Consider the following 26,480-nt stretch of genomic DNA (forward strand, 5'->3'; position numbering starts at 1 on the left):
GAATAAGCGTAAAGCTGCTCTCCTGGATCATCGATCTGTTTTTATACGAGGACGCTCACATTGTGCATGGCCTACATTAACAGCAGCCACTCTGGTGAGGATCTGGAGCAGACGGGACATTTGTCATACTCTTCTCTGTCCTCCTTTCTGTGCACGCACTCCTCACACAGATCGCACACAGATTCACAGCTTATTGATCTAATACTGTTGCTGTCTCCACTGCTCTGACTGCGACTGCTCCCCTCTGCTCTTTCCTGTCCGAGTGTCCTCATGATCCGTGTTTCACGAGGACACACGGTGGAGTGGATCTGCTGTTTCTTTTCATTTGAAAGGTTTTAATTAGTACCACAGCATTTTTCTGCATTTCCCTAATTTCTACACTATGCATGACTCAACTCCTGCTCGTTAGTTTGTGCAATGACATGCTGTTGGTTTGTTTCCATGTATATTCAGAGAGGCTCTGCTTGCTGGTGGTATTTTGAAGCCAGGGAGGTGGGAGGTCCGCTACACCCTGAACCTGTGGTGCACCACTGCCTCCATGTGGACGACAGTAAAATATGAAGGGAGACCTAAAAGCATCTCACAGCTACAATAGTTGACCTCTTTAAATATGGCTGATGTGTCTACTTTCCCTGTAAATCACAAACACCTTTAAAGAATCTATTTTTTTTTTTTTAACCACACAATCTTTGTATCTATAATAGGAATCATTTTCCCATTTTGATTGTTTTAATGTTTATGCAATTTTTCCTCCATTCCAACATGGACTAAATCACAGGCTTCACCAATCTGCTTGTCAGGATTGATTTGTTTAATTGTATTTGTTAAGTCAGGCACAGTAAACTTATTAAAAGACTATTCAGTCATAAATTACGTATGATAACATATGAAGTTATGCAAAACAGTAATTTAGAAATGTCCAAGATTCAGTATTTATGTCTCTAGTTGACTCCTGGTTTCAGTTGCTCCACTTCCAGTATCTTGACGCACAGTATGGCCTCATGTTATATTTATACACTAATTAAGATATTGTGATCATGAAGAAATAGTTGTGTCAAAGGAAGGTATATTACACAAGACTCTAATTAGTATAATTAGTATTTTTATATCATTGGTTTGTGGTTGATTGTGTATTTTGACATGTCGATATTTATTACCTCTGCTAAGGAAGCTATTTTTTTTTTTCTTTGTTGGTTTGACTTTCAGCAGGTTTACTTAAAAACTTGTTCTGACCAGCTCATTTTAGGCCACAACAATTAAGGGAGGTCTACACAGATAGCTTGAATCAAAGCAACATATTTTAATATAATCAACAGAATAACAACATGTATGAATGTCAAGTCAGTTGTCAGTGTGTGGTGGAGGTGTGGAATGTAGTGAAAACCGTGTGTATGTAGCTTGTGTTGTATGGCAGAGAGCAACAGTACAACCAAGGAGCAGGAGCTCGGCTGTCCAGGGAGAGAGCGAGATCAGTCGAATGCAGCCTGGCCTTTATACTCGGCCTTGCAGGTGCAGTGAGTCAGCAATCAAGGGAAGGCGGAGCCTCCCAGTAACCAGGAAGTCAGGCAAAACAAAGCAGCAAACCACCTGCAACAGAGAACCTTTGGTTGCTGTTTTGCATGTCAGATAGAAAAGTCAGAGGATTATAGTCAGTGAATACTGTGACTGGTGTTGACCCAGAGTCCACATACACTTAAAAAAACTGTAGGGACCAGATCAGGGCCAGTGCTTCTGTCTCCACAACTGAATAATTCAATTGGTGACGCTTTAACTTACGTGAGAAGAAACAGACTGGGTGGTCAATGCCCCCTCCCCCTTCTTGCGACAGTACGGCTCAGGCACCAACTCCACTGGCATCCACCTGAATTTTAAAAGACTTCTCAAAGTTTGGAGCTGCAAGCACAGGAGAGCAACAGAGCAGGCTTTTCACAGCAACAAAAGCAGCTTGACATTGGGGAGACCACACAAATACAGCCTTTCTACCAAGAAGGTTTGTCAGTAGGGCCACCACAGAGGAAAAACTTAGACAAAAACACCAGTAATACCCAACCAAACCCAAAAACCTCCCCAGCTCTTTCTTTGTTGTTGGCACTGGGTACTTTTCCATAGCCTCAACTTTGGCCCTGACGGGTCGTACTTCCCCTTGGCCCACAACCTTACCCAGATAAGTTACTGTGGCCTTAGCAAACTCACATTTTGACAAGTTAATTGTCAGATTGGCCTCAACCAGATGATCAAACACAGCCTTGAGACATTGAACATGACCGTCCCAAGAGTCATTGAACACAACAACATCATCTAAATACCCATTACATCCAGAAAGCCCTTGCAAAACCTTATTCATTAGGCGCTGGAGTGTTCCGCAACCCAAATGGCATGATGTGGTATGAACAGTCCCCCAGGTGTAATAAAAGCACAGATGTCTTTTGCCCTTTGTGTCAGTGGTACTTGCCAATAGCCCTTCAAAAGATCCAGCTTTGTCACAAATATTGCACTCCTTACCTCATCCACACAATCCATGGCATTGGGTAACAATCCGGCTTAGTGATAGCACTGACTCTTCTGAAATCTGTACAGAACCTATCAGAAGCATCAGATTTGGGGACCAACATCAGTACCATCATCTGTATCAGTTACATCCTTCTCTGATTCATACTTGTTGAACTTCACATTCATAACTTACTCAAATTCACGTTACTGCTGTTGTCTTGTTTTTTTTTAAGGATGCAACCTTTGCATGTCTTCTTATCTTGGACGTAGATCTAGTTCATCACAGTCTTTAGTCCGAGCTGGTGGTTGTCTCTCTCTGTGAAGCACAGTGTTAGTCTCTGTTGGGCTGCAGTTTTCCTCATCTGTGTCAGCCCTTGGTGCTTCCTGAGATCCCTCTGGGTAGAGAGATTCGTGAGCTAGGTGTATTGTTCTCTTTCGTACAGACTTGGGAACAACCAGGCGGTTTCCACGGAAGACCAGCGGTGACTCAACTGCAAGCTCATGACGTACCAGGAAGTACGGCTGTATCTCGTCTGGGAGTGACTTTTTCAACTTGGGCCACCCTGAGTGAAGGACTTGTCGTAGTTGTGTAAAGAGCAGTCCTTACATTCGGCTTTGAAATCTGCGAGCGGCAGTGCAGTCAGTAGAGGTAAAATCTCGGCTATCTCTGAGACTAAGTCCTGTTCAGGATCTGCAGCAGTACAGGAGTTGCTGAGTGGAACACGTGAGAGGCAGTCTGCCATGATGTTCTGGCTACCTGCACGATACTGCATGTCGTACTGGAAACACATCAGTCTAGATGACCAACGTGCAACTCTCATGCCAGCTCTGTTCATGCCTCTGGTGCTGAGTAGCGTTGGGAGGGCTTTGTGATCAGTTCTGAGTGTCAATCTGTGTCCCCACACATAAGTTCTCCATTTTTCAACTGCCCACACACAGGCGAGTGCCTCCTTTTCTACTGTGGAGTACTTCCTCTCAGCAGCTGATAGGGTGCGGGTAGCGAAGGCAACAATGCGCTCTACATTGTCTGAGTGCAACTGCGTCAGGACAGCACCCAACCCATAATCTGAGGCATCTGTGATGATGAATGTTGGCAGTTTGGGGTTGTAGATGGAGAGCACTGGGCTCTTCAGAAGCATCGTTTTGAGTTTAATGAAGCTTTTATCGTCTGCAGCAGTCCACTGGAATTCAGCTTGTGTATTCGTGAGGAGCAGTTGTCTCAGTGGTTCCACCACTGTCACATAGTTTGACAGGAACTTGCTGAACCACGAAGTCAAGCCCAAGAAGGAACGTAGTGCTGCCATGTCTTTCAGTGCAGGAGCTTCCGCAATTGCAGTCAGATGTTACCTTGATTCTGATTATCACTTGCCTGCTTGTGACGGTCAGATGATGGTGTTTCTGTACTGGCGCAACCGGAACCGGCTGGTGGGAGAAAACAGCGTGGCATTTTTGGCCGCTGCCTCCACTTGGCATGAAATGGTCGGGGCTTTGTCCAGCGTGAGATCCTCTTCTAGTAGCATCTTGTCCAAAACCACACGGCGCAGCCAAAGCTCTCAAATCCGCCACATACTGTGTAACAGTTTCATCAACCCTCTGCAGACGCCGTCTGAATGTGTCTGCATGCTAGCACATTCACTTTTGGGATGAAGTGCTTCACTAGCGTGGCCATGGCGTCCTCATAAGTTGTACCTTGCTCACAGCGTACAGCACATTTTCTCACTCTCTGCTCCCTCTTTCACTCTTCACTGCCTCTCCTCACCTCCTACTGGTGGGGAGGAGTAACTGCTGTAACAGCAACCAAGCATTAATTTGTCTGTAAACACAACAATACTCTTCAGTTTCCTTGTAAAGGACATCTTCTTCCACGGTGGTGTCGGCGTCTGAATCCGTTTTTTTCACTTTAGCTTTTCCAACTTTCCGAGGTATCGCATCACCTGAAAGCTGCATCTTTTCGGGGACACACCTTCATCCTCGACAGCCTGTTTCAGCCTCGCTAGAAGAACGCTCTTCAAACCCGAAGTGTCCAAACTTCTTCGCTTCAGCTCGGATTTAAGGTCTTAATTCTGTTGCAGGTGCAGTGAGTCAGCAATCAAGAGTAGGGGGAGCCTCCCAGTAACCAGGAAGTCAGGCAAAACAAAGCAGCAAACCACCTGCAACAGACAACACAGCCAGGGAAACACATAAGGCCAGGGCCGTCACAAACTGCTGAACCGATTTTGATCAAATTTTGTCGAGGGGTCGGTTATGACCAAGGAGGAACCATTACATTTTGTATGCAGCTTTTCACTTTCTTCAACATGGAGAGATGGGTATTTTCCCTTGGCAGAAGTATGTACTCTCTAAGCATCATTCTACTTTCTTTTATATGATGATGATGATGTGGTGCTGCAGGTTATGATATTGTCATACTTTGTGATGCTCAGGAGTGTTCAGGATCAGGATTTTTAATAACAGGAAATAATCTTTAAGTGTGGGGCTGGGACAGCCAGTAATACTGTGTGTTGCAGCAGCAGCAGCCAGTTCTGGAAGGAATTAAAAAATAAAACTGGGGGATCAGTTTGTCTGCAAGTCCAGCAAAGGTCTCTCACTCTGGGGCTGTCAACACGTGAACATGTGCTGGGGAACATGAACAGCAGCCTTGGCTTAGGGGCGTGCATGTGTGCGTGTGCGTGTGTGTGGTGTCCAAGTATTACTGTTGTGGGGACCTAAATCTGTCTACAATGTCACATTATAGCGGCTTGTCTTCCTTGGGAAGAAAAGCAAGTCCCTGTAAGCAAACCAGTAAATTTGGTGAAGACATATTTTAGGGTTAGCTTTAAGTTAAGTTTAGGTTTAGGTTTAGGTTTGGCTAAGGGTTAGGCAATTAGTAACTATGGTTCAGGTTGGAGTAAGTCTCCAGGAAATAAATATAAGTCAATGTGAAGTCGAGTTTGTGTGTGTGAGGGTGTGTGTGTGTGTCAAAACATGCATTTCCTCTGCAAAAGAACACATTTATCTATACTGAATCTAGTTGGCAGAGACTAAATATGAGACCACAAAAAACCCCAATAATCTGTTGTTGACCAAGACCCTGACCCCAGAGACAGAAACAGTGAAAACACACTTTCTCAAAATACATCTTAGTAAACATCTCAGTTTGTGTTCCCTGGAGCTACATGAACTATTTTATTTAATTTTTACGAGTGAGAAGTAGCATAGACTCAACAATATTACATTAAAAAGGATGTGTAGCCATTATATAGAAAGGTGTATAATGCATCCATGTGGGGAAAACACAACTTAACTTTTTACATTTCTTTTAAGTTTTACTTCATTCTTAATTTTCCCCTTTTGAGGCTGTAATGGCTGTCACCGCCATGGGCCACCCCCAAACCCATAGGAGGTCTACCTAAATGCCAACTTCTGAGTATCATTGTGAAGAAAGAGTTTGGATTTTGGGATATGCCTTCATGCGTTCGACAAAGAGAATCTAGATCAAAGACAATGCCTGTATTTTTGTCAGGGTCCTTTGGGAGAACTGTTCTGCCGCGGAAGTTGAAAGGGAGTGTGATAAGTGAGTTTGTGTGGACTAGAATTACAATTTCACTTTTCTGTGCTGGAAATAAAGTTGCATTTTGTTTTAGAGAGATGAAAGATTTAAGCACTCAAAGATTTCATGGTTTCGCTTTGTTTACACACCTATACTGTAGCTCGTCTGAGCTGTCACAGCAAGAGACTTTCTCCAGTGTCTTTAGGGGTCAGCCTCCCACCACGTGCAATATACCACACACTGGATCCATAAGGAGAGCATCAGTCAGGCAGAAAAACAAATCTGTATGAATGGGAGTAGATGGAAGAAAGAATTGTTTCCCACCTCTCATTAAACTAAGGTGTCCATGACAGATCTACGTTCTTTTTACACGTCAAACAAGTTTTTTTCAAAGATGGTTTCTGCGATTTTAGGTAGTTCTTACCACACATGGTTTACAGCTGAGACTGATGGTCAAGTGTGTGTATTCCCCTTATCACGGGTGCAAGATGGCAGCTATCAAATCCGAGATATTTTTATTTCATCTCTGGATAGTGGGAGCAAGTGGAGACGTGTTATCCATCTTTCTATACAGTCTATGTGCAATAGCCACACAAATAATTTATTGAAATTGGAATTCATTAACTTTCCGTCAGTCAAATGCTCAACCAGTCACTTGAGAAGTAGCAGACACTGTGAAGAAGAATGTCTGGTGTTGAATAATTCAAACCAGAACAGAAAGAACACAGTTTCTTCTCTTGTCAAAGTCATAGATTTGACTCTGAGAACATCGCTTTGCTTTCAACTGCCAGACGCTGCACCATTTATTGACAAAACTAATTCTATATGTGGTAAAATGACAAGATCATACTGTTTCTCACGCTCGACACAGTCGTTTTTTAACTCCTCAAGCCTAATGTCAGTACAAGCTGGCAGCTTGTCGTGTAGCTGGAGTAAAGGCTGCTGCAGCATCATCAGTATGAGCCATACAGCCTACAGGCTGTTAATCAGAGTTACTGGAGAGGGAAAGCAGCGCAGGCAGCCAGTGATGTTCGAGGAAGAAGTTTGATGTGAAGGGCTGTCAAAACTTTAGACACTTTGATCTGCTGCAGTCGCTGCAAGTTCATCTGATGAAAAATGACTATTATCCCTGTAATAGATGCATCATTTTACCATATTTAAAGTGTGATTAAACTAGACGTGTGTAGGATACACTAAATAGTGTAAGATATATTTGTGCCTATTATATCAATATGTGTTGTCTTTGACCTCTGTACATCCTCAACCCCATCTGGTACATTGATCTCTGTATTTGCTTTGGAGATGGGCATACCTACTTGTATATGTGCACTCAAGTTTGTGTAAATTTAATTGCATACGTTGCCTTAAAATTGCTACACGTGTACATTTTACACTTTTATATTCTGAATAAAAAATTGTGTACAAATTTCAATACTTAAAATATAATTTTTTTTACTTTGAATTTTCATTATTCACACATCTTTTCCTCAATCTTTTCTTTTTACCTGTAATCCAATCCCTCTCATTCATTGCACCGTAGTACTGTCCCACCACACATTTAATTTGTGTATGTTACAAACCAAACCTTTGATTTCTTAAATCAAAGCAGACTCTTTACACATCGAACAAAATGTTATGAATACAAATTAACATCCCTTTAAAACAGTTACATCGCAAAGTGGACATTGAAATCTTCATGAAGGAGCATTTATTGTATTAAAGTGCATTAGTTTTAGCTGGAACTGCCTAATAGTGTGTGGATCTGAAGCAGAACATTCTGCATCATGTGTTTTATGACATTTAGTACATTGACTATATTTTGAATAAAGTTAAAGAACTGACAAGACCTCCATCACTGAGTTTCACTATGGAACGACAATGTAATAACCAGAAAATGTTTTTACTCTGAAAAGGATCAAAGGAAGCGCTTTCGAATATTTCCGGTACAGCACCGGAAGCGGCTGTCACACCAACTTGTGCAGAAACTTCTTAAATGTGATAAATTAAAAAAAGATACGTAGTTGTTCTCATCACTCAAACATCCCGCTGTGGGTTTGAACTCCTCAGTTAAAGTTGACAACGACTTTCTATCCTGTAAATTATTTTTTTAAACGCATCATTGGGAACCGACGTTCTCCTGCTAGCTCGACTAAGCTAGGCTAGGCTAAACTCTGCTAAAACTAGGCTAAGCTCTCCATGGCCCCTCTCCGGGTCCTGTGTGTTCACGGTTACCGACAGAACGGCGGCTCGTTCCGGGAGAAGACGGGAGCTCTGCGGAAGCTGCTGAAGAAACACGTGGAGCTGGTTTATGTGAGCGCGCCTCACAGTCTCCATCAGGTCAGAAGTGAAGGTGGGTCGTCATGGTCGTCGTCGTCGTCGTCATCATCATCATCATCATCATCTGTTCCCAAGAGCTCACACTTTAGAAGTTCGTGTCAGGGAAAGATTCAACTTCAGGTGGACGCAGTTAATCCTTAGATGGAGTAAAGTCACTAAAGTTACTAACAACTAAATGATAATATGAGAACATGTCTTTGTTTACATGTTATAATTATGGACAGTATATTTCCATTTAGAGCAAACAAATCATGGTAGTGTTCTTGTCCATATTAATCATATAATTCAAACATTCACAGTTCAGGCTGGAAAAAGTTTTGAATTATTAAATGGACAGTATTTAGTTTATTTGGATAGATTTTTTTTTAAATGACTGAACAATTGAAGTTCATCTGCCTCCAGAGCTGCAATGATTAGTCAAACTAAAAGAAAACCTATCTGCGTTCATGTAATGGTCTATGTCTGGGTGCAGCTGGTTATCTATAACTATAACATTGTCGATTAGTAATCTTTGGAATTTGAACTTTGGAAAGAATGAAGACTCCAGGAGGATGTGTAGAGGATTTCTCATGATTTCTTGACTTTATCAAGATTGATTTGATTAAGAAAATGCTTTGCAGATTAGTCCACGATGAAAAGAATCATTAGTTTAATCGACCTTTAATGAAAACAAGGACATAATGAGATATTACATTCATCTGTCACACACTGTGCTCATGGATTTGTCAACTGTGGTGCCTCTCTTTGAATTCAAACACAGCACAATAACCTTTGTTCCTTTCAGAAGCTCCAGAGAAGGAGAGTGGTTCAGGCCCGGCCCCCGGAGGTGACGAGGACCCCAGGGGTTGGTGGTTTTCTGACGTCCAGGCTCGGAGCTTCAGTGCTCAGCAGCAGTGTGAGGAAAGCCTCGGGCTCAACGAGAGTGTGACGGTTGTGAGAGAAGCTGTGAAAGTCCAGGGTCCGTTTGACGGCATCCTGGGCTTCAGTCAGGGAGCCGCTTTCGTGGCCATGCTGTGTTCTCTTCAGGAGCAAAAACTGGAGCCGGAGTTCAACTTCCGCTTCGCCGTCCTCGTTGCTGGTTTCCCCAGCGCATGCAAGGAGCACCAGAAGTTCTACAGCGCTCCCCTTCAGATCCCGTCCCTGCATGTGTTTGGACTGGAGGACCGAGTCATCCCTGACAATATGAGCAGGGAGCTCCTCCCCTCCTTCCAGCAGCCTCAGGTCCTGACGCATCCCGGTGGCCATTTTGTTCCTGCTGCTTCTGCTCACAGACAAACGTACCAGGACTTTCTCAAGAGTTTCCAGTGAGAAAAACTCCAATGTAGGAATGAGATGGCAGCACTTGCATATCCACAGTGAATGTGGTTTATTTCATATTTAATAAGACGACTCATGGGAACATAATTGATCAAAGGACAATTTGGGTTCAACATCATGACCTTTAGATACCTACTGTCCTTCTCAGGGAAGATGTCCTGTAACAGGCAATAAATAAGACGACAGCTGTTTATTTTATCTCTTCTGACTGTCTTTTCTTGTGTGTGATACCTTTATGGCCTTGTACTGATCATTTATTGTAATTCATTGCTAAAATGTGATTATAATCTATTCAATGTAGACAAAATATTTATGGAATGGATTTTAATGGATCATAGATCAACACTGGTGTAATTAATGACCTTCATTATGGCTGTGTTTCGGAGAAGTGGCGTTAATTACACGTGCTTTTCCTGCTGAGTCTGGTGAAGGAGAATAGATTGAGATGAGATAAATGTGTTCGTGGTGGTTTCAAAAACAGTGACAAATGAAAGTCGAGCCTTGAAAGAAGTTCACACCTCCTCGACCCTGGTCAGCTGCTGTGTAATTGCAGGATTGGCGATTTTGGAAAGTTTTAAAATTGTTGGATGCAGACATGGAGACCCTATTGTTCCAGCTTCAGAAAGGACGTTTTCAGAGGCTGTAAGAGAATCCAACTTTGTTTTGTTTGACGTTTACTGAGGTCCTCAGCAGACTGCTACATGGGTCAGTCTGGTAATTTGTTTAATTGATCTGGGAGCTAGAGGAAAATCAAGGGATATTATACACAACTTATTTACAGTCTTCTCAGTCGCAGAAACTAAAATGTCCTTACAAAAGTAACACTAGAGTAGAGGAGGACTGACACTTTCAGGTGCTGGGGACACTCAACCACAAAGAAGAGTGTCAGGGCCAAGCGTTAGAAAATAATGAGAGTAGGTAGATTTCTTTCGTTTAACATTTTGAGGATTTAAAAAAAAAACTAAATCAGGAAGAAGATTTTTCTTGTGTTTCGTGAATAAAGTCAAACTGCCAAATTGAAATGTTGACAGTAAAGTTAACTCCTGTGGTTCATCAAATCCAGTTAGAGGAGCCCTAACCCTTTTTTCCCCTCATGCCTGGCCCTAATATTCTTCCATACCAACATAACTGGAAAGTTATGTCAAGAATTTTTAAGCTTCAGAAGAACCAGAGTGGAAAATGTTATTCAATAAGTTTCAGTAACAATATTTTACAATGTTTTCTGTAGGGCTGTCAGTTTTATAACAATATGAAATCATACTGTAACAAAAAATGATTCTAATATTTCACGTGTGAGCACAATAAAAACAGTTGTTGGACAAAATTTTCACACATCATTACATGATTACTGAGCCATTTTCAGCCATTCAGAAGTTACATAGTTGAGCGTGGGAGGAACAACTGTGACATGAGGAGTTTCTTCCAAACTGAGTCCAGATGATTTCTTTAGGTGTTTTACTTATCGGGATGTCTGACTATGTTTTATGAGCATGCTGCAATACGCAGGGTTCGAGGACATGTTGTTCTTTTGTAGCTGGAGCATGTGCATGTCAGACTGCGCTCCTTCGATTGTTTCCAGATGTGTGCTCTCCCTGCTCTCTCTCTCTCTCCCTCCCCTTCCCTTTTGCCTTCATCTCCCACCTCTACCTCACTCCCAACTCTTCTTCACATCCTCCTCCCTCCCACACTCGCTGTGTGTCACCAGCATTGGGCACAACATACCCCATCACATGCCTGCCATATTTATGACGTGGCCCAAAATAGTTTTGTCTGGATATCTCAGTAATCTGCTCTTGTTGGTGGTTAATTATCTTGCTGAGATGTATTTTTCACAGTAAAACAGCATCAGGTTCCTCTCTAGTAAACACACACCCTTGCTCTCTGTCTTATGTTTATAACATGTCACCTGTTTCAACATCTAATGAGCTTTTGCTGCCTCACGCACTCACACACACACACATCATGGCTACGTGGTCTCGTTTCTCCATCGCAGCCCTGATATTTGTTCTCTCCTGTGCTCCCCTGTGGTCCTTGTGTCCCTCCAAGACCTCACAGCACACACACACTCACACACACACACTAGTACACATGGTTTTGATAACAAGTAAGAGACGAACGGAGTGAGTGAGTGAGGGAAACGGTAAAAGAAAAACACAGAGGGTCACTCTTGCCAGTAAGTTTTACAACAGAGCCGTGACTCTCTCCTCAGGAATCCGTTCTCCCTGTTGCACAACAACCGGGAAATAATGGAATGAGAGACAGAGACAGATGAGGGTGGAGTTATCCTCCCTTCCTCCCCGTCTGCCTCCCACTCTCCCTTTGACTCTCCCTCTCTGGCTGTTGCAGTTTGAAATAAAAAAAAGGGGGGAGAGTAAGGGCACATTGAAGTTTTCATTGCGACCGAAGGATCACTTTTTCCCCTCTTCCCCCAGTGGCACTCTGGGGATGGAGCTGGGGGCAGGAGGGTGCGTCAGGGCACAGATGGGCTCTATTTTGATTATGGAGCGTTTGTTGTTATGGGAGACGGAAGGAGGGGAGGGGCGACATTGTGTGTGTGTGTCTATATAAGACTTGCACTTAAACTCCAAAGAGCCTGGTCATCCCATGGACCAGGCTCATCCAGAGCATGCCAAAGCTGAACAACTTGTTACTACAGCTCCCACTACTGACAGCTCTCACTGGAATAACCTCCGATTCCAAGATGCTCCGCTGACGCCTGGAGATTTAATCACCAGGCCCACAACTCCTGGATTTACACACTTTTCCACTATTTTTGTCTGCATTGCTATCTACAATTTTCTGACCCCAACAAAGAGAAGATGCTGAAAAAAGAGGGACCATTGTGTAGTTCGGATTTTTAACCTGAGTTTTCATACCTCTGTAAAAAGACTGGACGTTGAATTGATCCGATTATCAATGAGTTTAAGTCTACGCATGTCTGCATGTGTCTGTGTGTGTGCCTGCATTGTTAAACTGGTATGCTGCTGCAGATGGATGTGATGTAACATCACCCTGGATTCTTTCCAGAGGTATGGCCTGCGTCCAGCATCACATGGGATTTAGCCTCTCAGCTTCCTGTGTTTGTGTGCGTGTCTGATAGGGTGTGTGTGTTCCTTTTGTAAACTAAGCAGATAGTTTACAAGATAAACACACACACACACACACACACCTCATGACGCGAGAGCTTGTTAGATAGCGACGTGTGTTTGAGGTGTGTGATGACTCATGAAAGAGGGAGCAGGGCGAGTATATTTAGAGTTATCAGTCAAAATTCTATTTAAAGAACAGAGAGGGCAGAGGAAAGTCAATTGATGTGAGTGAACAACATGAAACTACACGGGGAACTTCACAGTATTATTCATGTGATATCTCGGCCCTGACGGCAGGCAGTGGTTGTTCACGTGTGTGTGGGTGTCGGTCTGTATTTTTCATTTTTTCCTCCGTATGGGCGTGATCTGGTCAATTCTTATTCCATTGCTTGCATTCCCGCACGCTTCTGGTTTTTCTTCTGCTTTGTGGATTTCCTGTTTGTGTGGACGAAGTGTACTTTGGCTGAGGCCAAAACTTCTGTGGTTGTTGTCCACGTCCAGTCACAGCATTCGCTTCATCTCTCCCTCCCAACTGATTCCGACGTCTGACATGTCTGACCGTCCTGTCACCTGGACACAGCCACAGATTTGATCCCCTGCATCATCGTGTTTCTGACTGACGGGTCAATCTGTTCAATTTGGCTGCGTCTTGTAAGACGTGACACTTTAACACCAGATGTAAATGTGTCCAGAGGTCATGGTGATGTTGACTGAGGAGGTTCTGAGGTGAACTGAGGACGCGGCTGAGGCCTTCTAACGCCGTTTGATCTATGATGTCATCCGCAGTCATTTGTCTGCCTGTGTGCTTTGCAGGACTGTTTTAGAGGCCGCGGCTGGGCCCTGGCGAGGAGAGTTGTGGTTTGGCCGTCCTCATAGGTGCCTAACTGACACTACAGGGGTAGATATTAGTCATCACAACCATGGAGGAGGACTGTGGTGGTGTCCGCATTAAACCCAGAGGGAGAGAGAGAGTCACGTCCTGGCTCCAAAAAATGTGAGCGCTGTTGCTCAATCTTGTTTTGTTTCAGGCAATTAGAGGCTGAAAAGACTGAAAAGACTGAGAAGAGACATTATAATAATGTCATGAGGAGCCATTGCTGTGTAGAGGAATACTAACGGTAATGTTTGCAACTTTCAAAACTTAATAAACAATAACAATAAAATAGCCGCTGTGGTAATGACCATAATAAAAGTCATAAAATCTCAACGGATACTCAGTGAAGTGAAACTTTCTCAGACTCGTATTGGGATTCAATCCTGACCTATACAGATATTTATTAGATATAAAAGGGTTTTAGGTGTCGTCATTTATAATAATTATATATATAACTTTATTTCAGGAGCATTTCGGGCCATAATGAAGAAATAAATTTCAGGATGACAGGACTGATAACTCTAAAAGAATGTTAAACAGCAGTCGTCTACAGTGGTTAATCAGAGGAATGCTCCTTTTAATGTGATGTGACCGACAGCAGTGTGTGTGTGTGCGTGGCTGTGTGCGTGGGTGTGTGTGTGTGTGTGTGTGTGTGTCAGTGTCAGAACACTTTACCTATCAGCCTTGAACAGTAAGAGTTTATGTGCTGTTGTTTATCTGTCAGCACATGAGCTTTTACGGTGCAGGGAGGCCGAGGATAAACAACTTCTCATTCTTTCCTTTTCTTGTGCCGCCAATAAAGAAATAATGGACAAAGGAAATGATAAGTGGCACAATTGTGATGGCTAAAGATGCATTTCTCTCCATAATCTTCAGTTAATGTACTTTGTGATAAGTAGTGAGTGGATGTGTAATTGTGTTTATTGTTTTAATTGTTTTTTTCACATTGGTGATTAAAAAGGTCTTTATTCTGCACAGTAATGCTGTTAAAACACATTTTTCTATGTTTACAGTGAAACTCTAATTTCAGCCTTGCTCTATTTACGTATATGTTTTACTCGCAGCTCCAGACTAATGTTGAAAACACACTGAAAGGCTCAGTCCTCCATTTATTTTCAGTATTTATCACTAACTTTGAAAAACTCGGGCTCTTCAGGATGCCTGTGAGTTAAGACAGCTGCCACAAATAATTTGATTTAAAAATCAATGTCTGTTTCATGCTGGAATCAGCAATCGCTCAAAGAGTATTTGTTCTGCTCTTTTCACCCTGTGTCTCAGTTACAAACTGTGAAAACACCAGAGAACATTGAAAGCATCTACCCTCGTATCCACAAAACACTGGAACATGTTCTTCATTTTTTATTTGACTTTATTGAATCAAGCGCATGTTTTGCTCCAAGATGTTTCAGCTCGGAAAAAACTGTTGATTTACACACAGACAAATTCTGACCTGTAGATGGCAGAATAACTCTGGATATCAGTGGTGCCTGAAGAAGAGGGGATGAAGGACGAGTCTATTCTTTGTGTGTCTGTGAACAAGTTGCATGTGTTTATATCTGCATGTGAGCATGTTGGTTGTCCCACCTGTGTGGATCCAGTGTGTGGTTTATGTCTGCCTGCAGGTTACTGCGCTGCCCACTGGGATTTCCTGTCTGTGCTGCTTTGAAGTGAGGCTGCTCTTGTCTGACAAACAGAGAGCGGAGCAGGTGTTGGGGCCGGCTGACTCATCCGTTCAGCATGCGCTCGCTGCATTTATTACTGTACTCAAGGATCAAACCTTGAAGAAACTCATTACATCTAATAAAAATGAAAGTGAAACAATATGTGTCTTGTGTGTCATTGCGTACTTGATTGTTAAACAGTCCCTAGTGAATCAGATGGATTGCATTATGTGTGTTTGGTGATATCACATATAATTACAAGGCTACATGTTAAATCAAATTAAAGTGGAGCTCCAGTATTTTATCAAAGGGCTTAATTGGGCAGAAACTTACAGCCATAAAAAGTCAGTGGTGCACGAGGAGTGAATGAACTGTGACCTAAATGAGAGGAAACACATCAAATCCAAACTTAATTATTAGCTCTAACTTTTCTCTTTTTGTCTTTCCTGATGGCAACTGTCCCTAACGACCATGGCTGTAGACTGTTACCATGGTGCTGTTGCTAGAGTAACAATCTAAAGCCACGGTTGCCATGGAGACAGCAGGGTGGAGGACGAGCTGGAGTTGGCATGGAAACTGGAAACTGCGAGGTCTCATTGGTTTGAGCTTGGATATTACGCACTTGTACGTTGTAGGACTCCCCCAATGCAAACCCACACAGGTTTCCTCTCCGAGCCGGAGGGAAGAGACGGAGCAGGAGAAACACACAGAGAGAAAACTTCAACATACGTAGAGAACTGCAGCTGTCGGGTCAAGACATCACCGTGGCCTAGTCTCTGCATGTCCATGTTGTCTTCAGCCTGGTGACTGGTGCATTGCCAGGCTTCAGTAGCCATGACTGTAGACTGTTACTGTACTGTGACACTGTATAAGCAGTAAGCAGTCTAAAGCCAAGGTGCTGATGCTCTGGCCAAGTTAGGAAGACGGGGAAGAGATTGTAAACGAGGACAAACACTCCGCTTTGTGGATTCCTGAATAAACAAAAAGAGAGGAGAGGATATAGATATAATGTTACCGGGATCAATCCTGACAAGACGTGAATGATAATCAATACAGTTCCTCGTGATCAGGGGCATCTCAGTGACCTAAATAGATGTCGAGGGAAGACAGGGAGTCTGTAAGATGCTGAAAACTACAGCTGCCTCATTTTCTCCATGTTAGAGCTTTGGGAGTTGTTAAAGCACCATCTCTGCATCATTATTCTCAACCCTGTATAATTCATTAATTCCCCTCAACTAAAACTTGAGGGGAATACCATTCAAAATGAACAATATTCTACACTGGATTTAAGTGTGAAACAAGTAGAAACTGGGGTAGGGACGTTCTTAGGCCCTTGAAACATCACCGTGTTCGATTTTCAGTCCTAAGCTATTCTGAAGCTATGGAAACACATTGAATTTTAACCATGGTTTCTCAGGGACTGTGATGACAAATGAGGATTTCAACTGCAAAGTTCAGAAACTACTTCATATTCATATTTCTTAATATTACAGAGAAACGTATCAATTAATGATCAACTACTTTTACATATTCTACGGATCAGCCAGTCAAGTCAAAGGTAAAAACTTTGCAGTAAACTCAGTCAGATATATCTTTTTTTTTATATAATAGCCTAGAAAACTTTATAAACATTTGTTGAAAAACTGTTGGAAAGTTTGGCATTAGGCGTCATCCACCCACTGTTTTCCTGACTCTGACCTAGTTTGTGTTTGTGTGCACGCGCGTGTGAGAGAGCGAGAGAGAGAGAGTGTAGGAGAGTGACTGAGACAGCAACAAGAGAGAAGGAGAGAGAGAGACTGCCAGTGAACTTGGTTTGATTATTTTTTAACATGAAATGTAGAAGAATGGCATTTTTTTAAATGTTTTTATTGGGTCATTTGATCAGGTTGGGAATATATTGAATATTTGGATGATTTAACATGGACATCTTCAAGAAGCCCAAAACAGTCCATAGCCGAATAAGATTTTATGAATATTGGGAACTATATAACATGAAACAATTTTTTTTTAATTGCTTTCTCTTGCCTCTTTCTCAACACTTTTAAACTGCCGTGTTTTAGAGTCTTTAACCTGTGCTGCTCAGTAGTTCACTGACCGTTTACATGACAGGGGACATTCACTCATGGTGCAGTGGATTTAAGACTTTAACACCATTCAAACATCTAACTGGTTAGAGAAAAATCTTTGTTTTCACCTTTTAAATATGTGTTATCAACTAAAATATGCTTTATTAAAAGATGTAATGATTCGCTAAAGCGAGACGGGTCGTGTTACTGGTGGTTTGTCTACAACAGGTTCCCTCTCATGCGTTTCAGCACCACACCGCTGGGACAGCGTCACAGCGCCTCGGAGTCTCGGAGCTGTCCGCGGTGCTGAACTGGACAAACAGCGGAAACTGAGGCAGCAGATGTTGTTAGAATCTTTCAAATGGTGATGACGTGTGTTTCATCTCATTGTCATTGATCGTGAATCTATAAGTTGAAACTCTTAACGTCCATCCCTCGTTATTGCATCGCCCTGCTCTCTGCAGCTGAACCTGTCGGAGCTGGACCGGAGCGCTGCCTCTGCGGTCCCTGCCTCCAACACCGAATAGATGCTGAAGTCACGCGTCTCGGTGCTCGTGAAGTCACATGCCCGCGGGTAAGGGCGTCTGACGTCACTTCGCGAGAGAACCAATCGCCTCTCGTCCCATTCTGCTGTCTGGCTTATCAGAGCGCGTGGGCAGCGGCTTGGTCTGGCTCGGTCTCCGTGGCACCGGGGAGAAACCGCCTCGACTGTGTGTGGGCTGTGTTGACGAGCATGCGGACCCTCCAGCGCAATACGCACGGAATCCTAAACAGTTTGAGCCTGAACCTGGACTCTCACCCTCCAAAAGGAAGAGAGAGTTGCAATTGCTTCTCAAGATTTATGCATTTGGCTCCTAGAAATACACGACGTAAAGTTGAAACTAAAAGATGATGAATATTCTGTCATGTCTGTGAAGATTCTCAGTCAGTCGTGGTATCTTCAGAAGTTGGACAAGTATTCAACTGGACTTGCTTGTGTTTCTTGAAGACGTTTCACCTCCAAGAGGCTGAACTGAACTGAAGAAGACTCTTGGAAGTCCAGTTGCCTACATACACTTGTACAACTTCTGAAGATGTCATAACAGCTGTTTAATCTATACCCGAAATATATATAATGATAGTGATATAGTCTAATATCACAATGTTTTACAAACCTATAATTAACATTGTCTAGTTGAAGACAGAACAGAAGCCTCAACAAAGAATTGTGAATGAACAGGGGTCTTTCATTGACTCGCTCCACGCACTCCTCCCTCGCGTTGTCCGTGCACGAGCCTCTCAAATCGTGCGCATACGCACCCACGCACGCCGGAGGATCATACTCCGCAGTGTGCGCGTGCGTACAAGCGTGCCCATGATGCCTTTAAAAGGATTATAGTAAGCGACTGCGTATCCCTCTGCAAAGTGCGCAAGAATGACGCAGGACTGACTTCACCGCCGGGCGACGTCACAGAGCCGAGAGTGAAGAAGAAGGAAGGGGGGGGAAGCGTTGGAAGAGAGGAAGCGCCGACCGGAAGTGCACGGAGGGGGGAGGGGGTGCCAGGGAGGGAGGAGGAGGAGGGGTGGTGACACACTGGAAGAAAGTGATGGCTATAATGTCTTCACTATCACCGGAAACCTCCCAGTGCCACGCGCTCCCGAGGATGTACAGGATTTGATGAGGAGCTGCCACCCCCTCAACACGCACACACTTGTTCAGAAACCTGCATGTGCACTCACACAGACACATCGGAGTGTGCGCGCTTCTGTGTCTGTGTGCACAATCCGCACATCTGATGTGGGCAGCAGCGGATCGTCTCCAGAGACAGCGCCGCTCGAGAGTCACACCAAAAAACCAGGTCTAATTGTGAAAGTGTGGCAGGTGAACACAACGCATCAGAACCGTCATACGTGGTGACATACGTCGCCTGTGTGCGTCGCGCGTAATTGGAACCGGTCGAACCAGATTCTGATTTGAAAAGCGAGTTTTATCCGCAGTTTGTATTTTCTGAGACATTCTCCTCAGGACTCAGGCTGAATGCTGCCCACATGGGAGAGAACATGAGTCACACTGCAGCAACTTCCAACCACCGAGAGAAAATGAGAATCAAAGCAGGCTGGAGAGGATGAAACCGTCCAACTCATCTTCTCCTATAGGCTGCACTTTACCCAAATCTCCCGCCAGGAATTGTGATTAAATAACACAGATGTAGTTTGTAGAAACAGGAGTTGAACTTACCTCAGTCAAAGTTCCCACGCAGTGTGGCCACGGCTGCTGTGGAGTCATGTCTGTCCTATCTCTAAACTCAGCCTTCATCACCACCACCAAACTGTTTGCGCCAAAATCTGTGCCACGCTGTCTTCGCGCACAAGACGCGCGTTGTCCCTCTCCTCCAAAGTCGCTTCCCATACAGACCGGGCTCTCCCATCAACCGTAGGCTTTTTATAGAGATCCCGTAGTAACTAGTAGAGGGGAACGGGGGAGGAGGGGGAGAGAGAGAGAGGGAGGAAGGAAGGAGGAGAGGGAGAGCTCATTCAAAGATTCACCTACACATGTACGTGCGTATACCACGTCACGGAGCACGGCTATTTATAAAGGGGAGGAAAAGTATAGCCTGAATCATTGTGCGGGTCTTTATCGAGAAGGATGAAAATAGCGTGTTTCGTTGTGCACGCGCACCGAGAAATTGCGAAAAAAGCCTAATAAAACCTAAAGCTAAAAATATTATTCTCTAACGATGTGTATTCTAAAGACATTTGGAGTCTCTGAGGTATCGATCAGTGAGTTAAATCAAACTTCCACCTCCACATATTCCATTTTTTACTCATCGTGTGTTGTTAAATTTCGCAAGGGAGGTATTTCAGAGTCTATTTTTCAAAATATGGTGCTGCCGTCTCACCCAGTCGCTCCCTTTATGTGATACTATTTTATTCAGTTTTAGTGGATAGCACTTCAAGGCATCATAATAATGTGAGTGTTCAAAGTTGATAAAAATCCTCCTAAACTGCATGTTACAGCTCCACTTCTCTCTCGGCGCTGTTTTGGACAAAGCTTGTGTGAAAGCAAACACCTGAAGCTGACACTTCAAAGTCCAGCGTGCCCAACAACTGTTTACCCAAGTGATCGTGAGCATCGTGATGTTAAAACTGGCCGATGAATCACTGCAGTCATTTTTAAGCAGCTGTCTGCTCGGAATGACTAAAAATGTTTGCTGCACCGCACTGAGTTTTTTTTTTTACATCTTACACATGAAAAATTGATCCAGATATCTACTCAGTATTCCACCTATAATCTCTGCAAACCTCAGGGGCGACGTGACGGGAGTCGTGCGCACATCCACGCTGTTGAACGTGGCGAGATTTGGGGGAGACCCTCGTGCGTAAAGAAGAGTGTCAGACATACGTAGGCGTGTGTGCAGCGAGAGGCACGTATAATTTACACCGTTCTAAGGTGCGCTGCTGTTGTGCGGAGGAAGCACGTCACACAACAAGGGGAGTTATAGTAACTTAAATGGCCTTTCGTGCCCCCGAACACTTTGGGATGGCGCGCCCACCTCCACCTACACGAAACCACCTTCATCCACAAACTACTCAATACAATCGAGATGACTTACCTCTCACACCAACTGATTTCAAAAGAAAAGTCTCTTCAAATATGATTCAACGCTCAATTTAAAGTTAAGTTCTAAATCATCCACTGCAAGAAAGCTCCTGTCGTGCTTCTCTTTCTGTCAGGCAGCTGTCAGGTGAAGGTTCACACTCACGACAGCAAATGCAGAATTAAATCTGATCAAAAACTATTACTAAGTTTTGTGCTTTTTCAATTAAAATGTTCAGTATTGTACATTTTAGCTGGAAGTTTGAGCATCCAAAGTAAAATTATTTTCTTTATTTGATATAGCAGACTGTTATCAATGATGTTTTAATGTGCAAACAGCAGTTTAATGTTCTGATCTGACAAGTTCAATATATTACATATCCCACACAGCCATCTAAAGACCTGTGGTTCAAGGGCTTTTCAGACAACATGGCACCAAAGTTGTGGAACGCCGTATTTAAGGTTTGGTGATTTTGTGGAATCACTCTTTTCTCTCCAACTCTTAATTTGTAATACTTCAAATGTGAATAAATAGCCCAGTTAGTATTACAGTTAGTTTCTCAACTTTTAACATGTATGAACTTTCCACCGACAAGACAAACTAAAAGCCCTTTTCTGCACATGTAAAGGGAAGATACACCCTGTGAGAGGATAAAGTAACATTCACACAGTTTCAGTTTGTGAATTTGAAGTAACTCCTCATAAACAGATGGACAGATAGTCTTCCTCCTTCATCACCACTCTTACTTTTTCTCCCTCTCTCTCTGTTTCTTAAGTTTATTAAGGTCACTATCATTGGGCCTCATGACCTGTGGAGATTTCAGATCCAAATATCTGTAATATATGGATCTCAGGGAAAAGATCAAACAACAGGGATTTCATATCCACCATTAGAAAACAAACAGTGGTCGCGATCTCTTCTCCTTTACATCAGCGTCTGCTCTTTCACCTGAACGCGCTTCATGGAGAACCAGGGGACATAGTGTTGCACAACACCCGGCATTTCTCTCCAAGCTCCTTTTATATAACCTTTTATACATGTCATACTCACCTCCCTCACTTTGTTTCCGGTCTGTGTGTCGAGAAAGAAAACTCCAAGACACATGGTCGTCTGTGGAGAGTTCCAGCAGTTGTCTTCTATCATAGGTTAGATTATGGGCCTTGTAGACATTTTAAACACCTAAGAATCAGTTTGAATCGTCACATGACTGAAATGTCTCATGTTGGACGTCAGATATTTGTTTCAAATTTAAGATCTTGTGGGATTAGAGTTATTGATTTTACCCAGAATAATAAAATGGATTGACCTAGTTTGTTATACAGACTATATGCAGGGTGTCTCTATCCAAGTACATCTATGAATATTTGCTTGTATTGATGTTGAAACGATGACGCAACTGAGTAGATGTATCGACCACAGCTCACTTCACCCATGACTTCACAATCTACATCCATACCCCCTCTAGAGGCAGCCCACTGAGATGTACGCTTATGACATCACAGAAGAAGAAAAAAAACATCCTTGCAGCACATTGCAAGAGATCTGGACGACGAGACACCCTCAGTGGACAGTCCAACATTGAATTGTATTCATTCTGTTATAACATTTCGGTTGGGACATGTGCTCTGCTGTGCTCTGCTGTGCTCAGATGTGATTGTAGCAGAGCGGGAATGTCAATCTCGCAGCTCTGGGCCTCAGAACTGTAGAATCTCCACTGACTGCAATCAAACAGCAATATAAATGTGCTGACGTGTGGTGGAGGATAAGTATTTGGTAAGCGACCCTGTGTGTACACAAGCATACGCAATCCAATTTCCGCATACTACACCCAGCATGAATATGCAAGCAGGGGGGAGATGAATGATTGAAAAAGTGTGAATGAAACAGTTCCTCACTAACCCCCTCCCTAATCTCACACACACTCCCTCTTACTACCAGCATCCCAGTGTCATGATTACACACATGCAAATGCACTAACAGACACTTACAGAGCGACAGTATCTTTTCTTATCTTTGCAGCATTTTTAATTGTATCATGATCGTTTGGGATTACACTCCAGATTGATGTAATTAGTTTGTTAAACTTTTGCCTCTTGTTTTGACACCGAGCGATCAGGCGGTCCATCTTCAACTTATATACAACATCGAGGAAGCTTCTTTTTAAATCTCAAAGTTTGATCACGAATCAAGATGAAGATTATTTTCCGTGCAAATCTCTTATTCGTCTGTCCCGGCCGGTCGTTGGCTCTCTTTCTATCTCCTCATCTGTATTCCAAACAGAGAATGCAGTCAGATAAGAGAGAAGAGAGGAAAGAAAGAAGAAAAAACCTCTTCCCTCCCATACACTCTCCTCTCCTCTTTCCTCACTGCCGCCTACCTTGCCTACCCACCTCCCCGCCTCCCCCTTCTCCCATTCTGACTCATACTGAAATCCCAGTGAGCCCCCTCCCCACCCCTACTCCTCCACTCTCATTTGTGTTTTCTCTCCCTTTGATTGCCAAGCTGGCTCGAACACAGCGAGCAGGGCAAAGAGAGAATGAGCAAATAAAAACGAAAGAGAGGGAGAGAGACGGAGACAGGGGAGGGGAGAAGAAGAAGAAGAAGAAGAAGAGGAGGAGGAGGAGGTCGAGGAGGAAGACTCTGCTGCCAAACGTGCCCGTAATGAGGATTCTGTCAAATGAGAGCTGGGGAGGAGGAGAGCGTGTGTGTGTGGTGGTGGTGACGGTGGGGGTGGGAGTATGTGTCAGAGTGAAATGGAGGTCTGGAAAGAGTGGGTGTTTATTAGTGAAACCCCTCCCGCCCCCACATCGTTCCCTTCACTGTCTCTGTGCTCCTCTTCACAAACCCACACTCAGACACAGCACCTCCACACACACACAGACACACAGACACACAGACACACACACACACACACACACACACACACACACACACACACACACACACACACACACACACACACACACACACACACAAAGCCCTAATCACAGGCAGATTCATTGAACCCATACCTGCAGAAACTTTGAATATGTCTGTGAGTGTGTGTGTGTTTATAATGTTGTGTGTGGCAGTGGAAGAAGCATGTGTGTGTTTAGTTCCTCCTCCACTGTTTAATGGCTCCAGTGAAAATTGACTTACCTGAGATGGCACGACAAGATGATTCCCATGATTTCATTATGTTTACACGGGCACCACAGGACGCCAAGGTCATCTGTCCTTGCGCAAAGTCACACAGGCCGCCCCATCTCATCTGCTGCAACTCCAACACTGACTCACACAAAACTTCACAACATTATGCCAAAGACATATGCTGAATGTAATTAACATGCACTGCCAGCTGCACAGTGTGTGCGTGGAAGTGTGGGTAGTTGTTTGTGCATGTGTTGGTGAGGGTGTCATCAGTATTAGAATGAGTGCATCTGTTTGCATGAGTTCAGCTTAAGGATCAATGGAATTTTTTTAGAGCAGATGACACTGGGAATATTTGGGTCTGTATTTGAGTACATACAACACACACACTGTGTCCTATGTGCTGCACGTGGCCGAGTAAAAGTTTCCATGTGTAATTCTGCAGTTTTGAGTATTACTCTAGTATTACTTTCCAGGGAGTCCTGCATTCTCGTATTAAAAAGCAGTCGATTGAAACACAATATTGAAATACTTGCCTATAGGTCTGTGTAACCGATTTCTAGTGGAACCGCATAGAAATGTGAAGTAAACATTTCAATCCAAAGTTTAAAAAGATAGCAAATATATCAGGTTGAATTTTGGGAGACAGACATTTGTGTTTTCACAGCTTTAATGAAGAGTTGGAGCAAGAAAAGAAAGTTCAAGGGCAATAAGGGGAAAGTGTGTATTGGGGGTGCACAACATACTCAGGAGTGATTAAATATAGTTTTGGTCTTTAATTAATGCCAATAATTGAATGTGGTCATGAAATGAAATAGCCTCTTTGCCCCAATCAGTTTTTTTTACTTCTTTGTTTAAAAAGTTGTTTGGCTCCTCTGCATTAACACTTCACTCCATGTACTCTGTCTCACATTGTCCTTTTCTTGTTCATTCCTCCCCATCACTCCATCAAGCTTTTGTGAATTATGCAGTTAACAGTTGGAATGGATTTACTCCAAGATCTAATGCCAGTAAGCATGCGTCACACAAGCCTCTGTCCGTCCGTCTGTCCGTCTGTCTGTCTGTCTGTCTGTCCGTCTGTCCGTCTGTCCGTCTGTCTGTCTGTCCGTCTGTCTGTCTGTCTGTCTGTCTGTCTGTCTGTCCGTCTGTCCTGTCTGTCTGTCTGTCTGTCTGTCTGTCTGTCTGTCTGTCTGTCTGTCTTTAATTTCTCTCTCACCCACTCTTCAAGATGAGGATCTCACTCTCATATTCCATTCTGCCATTTTCTCTCTCCTTTTCATTTATTTCCCATTTTCAGCCCTGCAGCATTTTCACTCTGCTCGATCCTCAGCCACAATGTTTCTCTCTTGTCTCCACCATTCTCTGCTGACTGTATTTCCCCATCTGTCCTCCTCCTCCTTCACTCCAGTCATCTCTAAAAGTCATCTCCTCCCACCTTCAAGTGTCCCAGTGGGGGGAGACGGAGAGAGAGTGAGGGAGAGGGAGAAAATGAGAAGGGGGCAGGAGAGATCTCGATGATTGGGCTGGAGAAACCCCCTGGTGTCAGAAATTCACCTGCAAAAACTCCCTGCTTCCCCCGCTTTTCTTATCTGTATTCACAGTCTATCCTCCTCCTGTTCTCCCCTCTCCTCCTGCATCATGCCTTCTCACCTCTCTCCCTCGCTTCCTCCCCCATGTCTCCCTCACCACCTCTCTGCCTCCCCCTCTCTGTCCTTCTGTGTCACTTATCACCCTGCATTGCTCCACCTGCACTGTGGTGCAGCACTGACAATCAGAACTCTGCACACATACACACACGCGCACAGAGGCACACAAGTAACTTACAGACTTGCGGGCACACACACATACGCACAGACACACACACACAGGGAGACACACGCCCACCACTTCCGGCAGCCCCCCTCCCTCTCTCACACCTCTCCACTGCAGACACGAAACATTCTACAACCCCTGGTGTGCCATTGCTTCATCGAGAGACACTGCCAGCACTACATCAAAACAGTATTCTGCATACACATATGTGCCATATTGTTTGTACCACATCAAATTATTGTAATCATAAAAATGAAGAACAGATAGGAGTGATAAAAATGATGATGCCAATAAATCACAATAATAACCATCATCCACATGTGATATTGATCTCACCTTTGTTTTGACTGCACCTTTCTTTCAAGTGCCTTCAATAAATCATGAAATTCAATCACAAAACCTATCCTGAAATAACACAATACAATGAAAGTAAAACCAAACATGGTCAATAAACTGGTGTAATTAATCCAGTTCTTTCTGCTCTTCTTTCTGTTGTTGCCTGCATCATAATTTGTCCAATTTCTGCACAACCGCTAATAACATCTATGTAAGAAGTAACCTGCATATGCATATGTGTGTGTTGACATTCCCGATTACT

General features: G+C 43.5%; 1 protein-coding gene and 1 long non-coding RNA gene across 2 annotated transcripts; one reads left to right on the top strand and one right to left on the bottom strand.

Moving 5' to 3' along the window:
* Positions 1–1,280: 1,280 nt before the first annotated feature.
* Positions 1,281–7,755, bottom strand: LOC124854914. The gene is made up of 3 exons (XR_007034876.1): positions 2,684–7,755; positions 1,777–2,580; positions 1,281–1,587 (listed from the first exon to the last, which is right to left on the bottom strand). It is a non-coding gene; the product is annotated as an uncharacterized LOC124854914 (long non-coding RNA).
* A 194-nt stretch (positions 7,756–7,949) lies between these two features.
* ovca2 (OVCA2 serine hydrolase domain containing) lies at positions 7,950–9,871 on the top strand. The gene is made up of 2 exons (XM_035179030.2): positions 7,950–8,369; positions 9,141–9,871. Exons 1-2 carry the CDS (start codon positions 8,216–8,218, stop codon positions 9,662–9,664), a joined length of 678 nt encoding a protein of 225 aa, XP_035034921.2. The 5' UTR covers positions 7,950–8,215; the 3' UTR covers positions 9,665–9,871.
* Positions 9,872–26,480: the final 16,609 nt, after the last annotated feature.

The sequence above is a fragment of the Hippoglossus stenolepis genome, chromosome 15 (assembly GCF_022539355.2).
Source record: "Hippoglossus stenolepis isolate QCI-W04-F060 chromosome 15, HSTE1.2, whole genome shotgun sequence".
Lineage (NCBI taxonomy): Eukaryota > Metazoa > Chordata > Actinopteri > Pleuronectiformes > Pleuronectidae > Hippoglossus > Hippoglossus stenolepis.

Bases quoted from the DNA above. Each gene is read 5' to 3' on its own strand.
- ovca2 (XM_035179030.2), top strand. From the start codon at position 8,216: ATGGCCCCTCTCCGGGTCCTGTGTGTTCACGGTTACCGACAGAACGGC. The intron at 8,370-9,140 runs GTGGGTCGTCAT...TGTTCCTTTCAG, and splicing joins CCATCAGGTCAGAAGTGAAG to AAGCTCCAGAGAAGGAGAGT.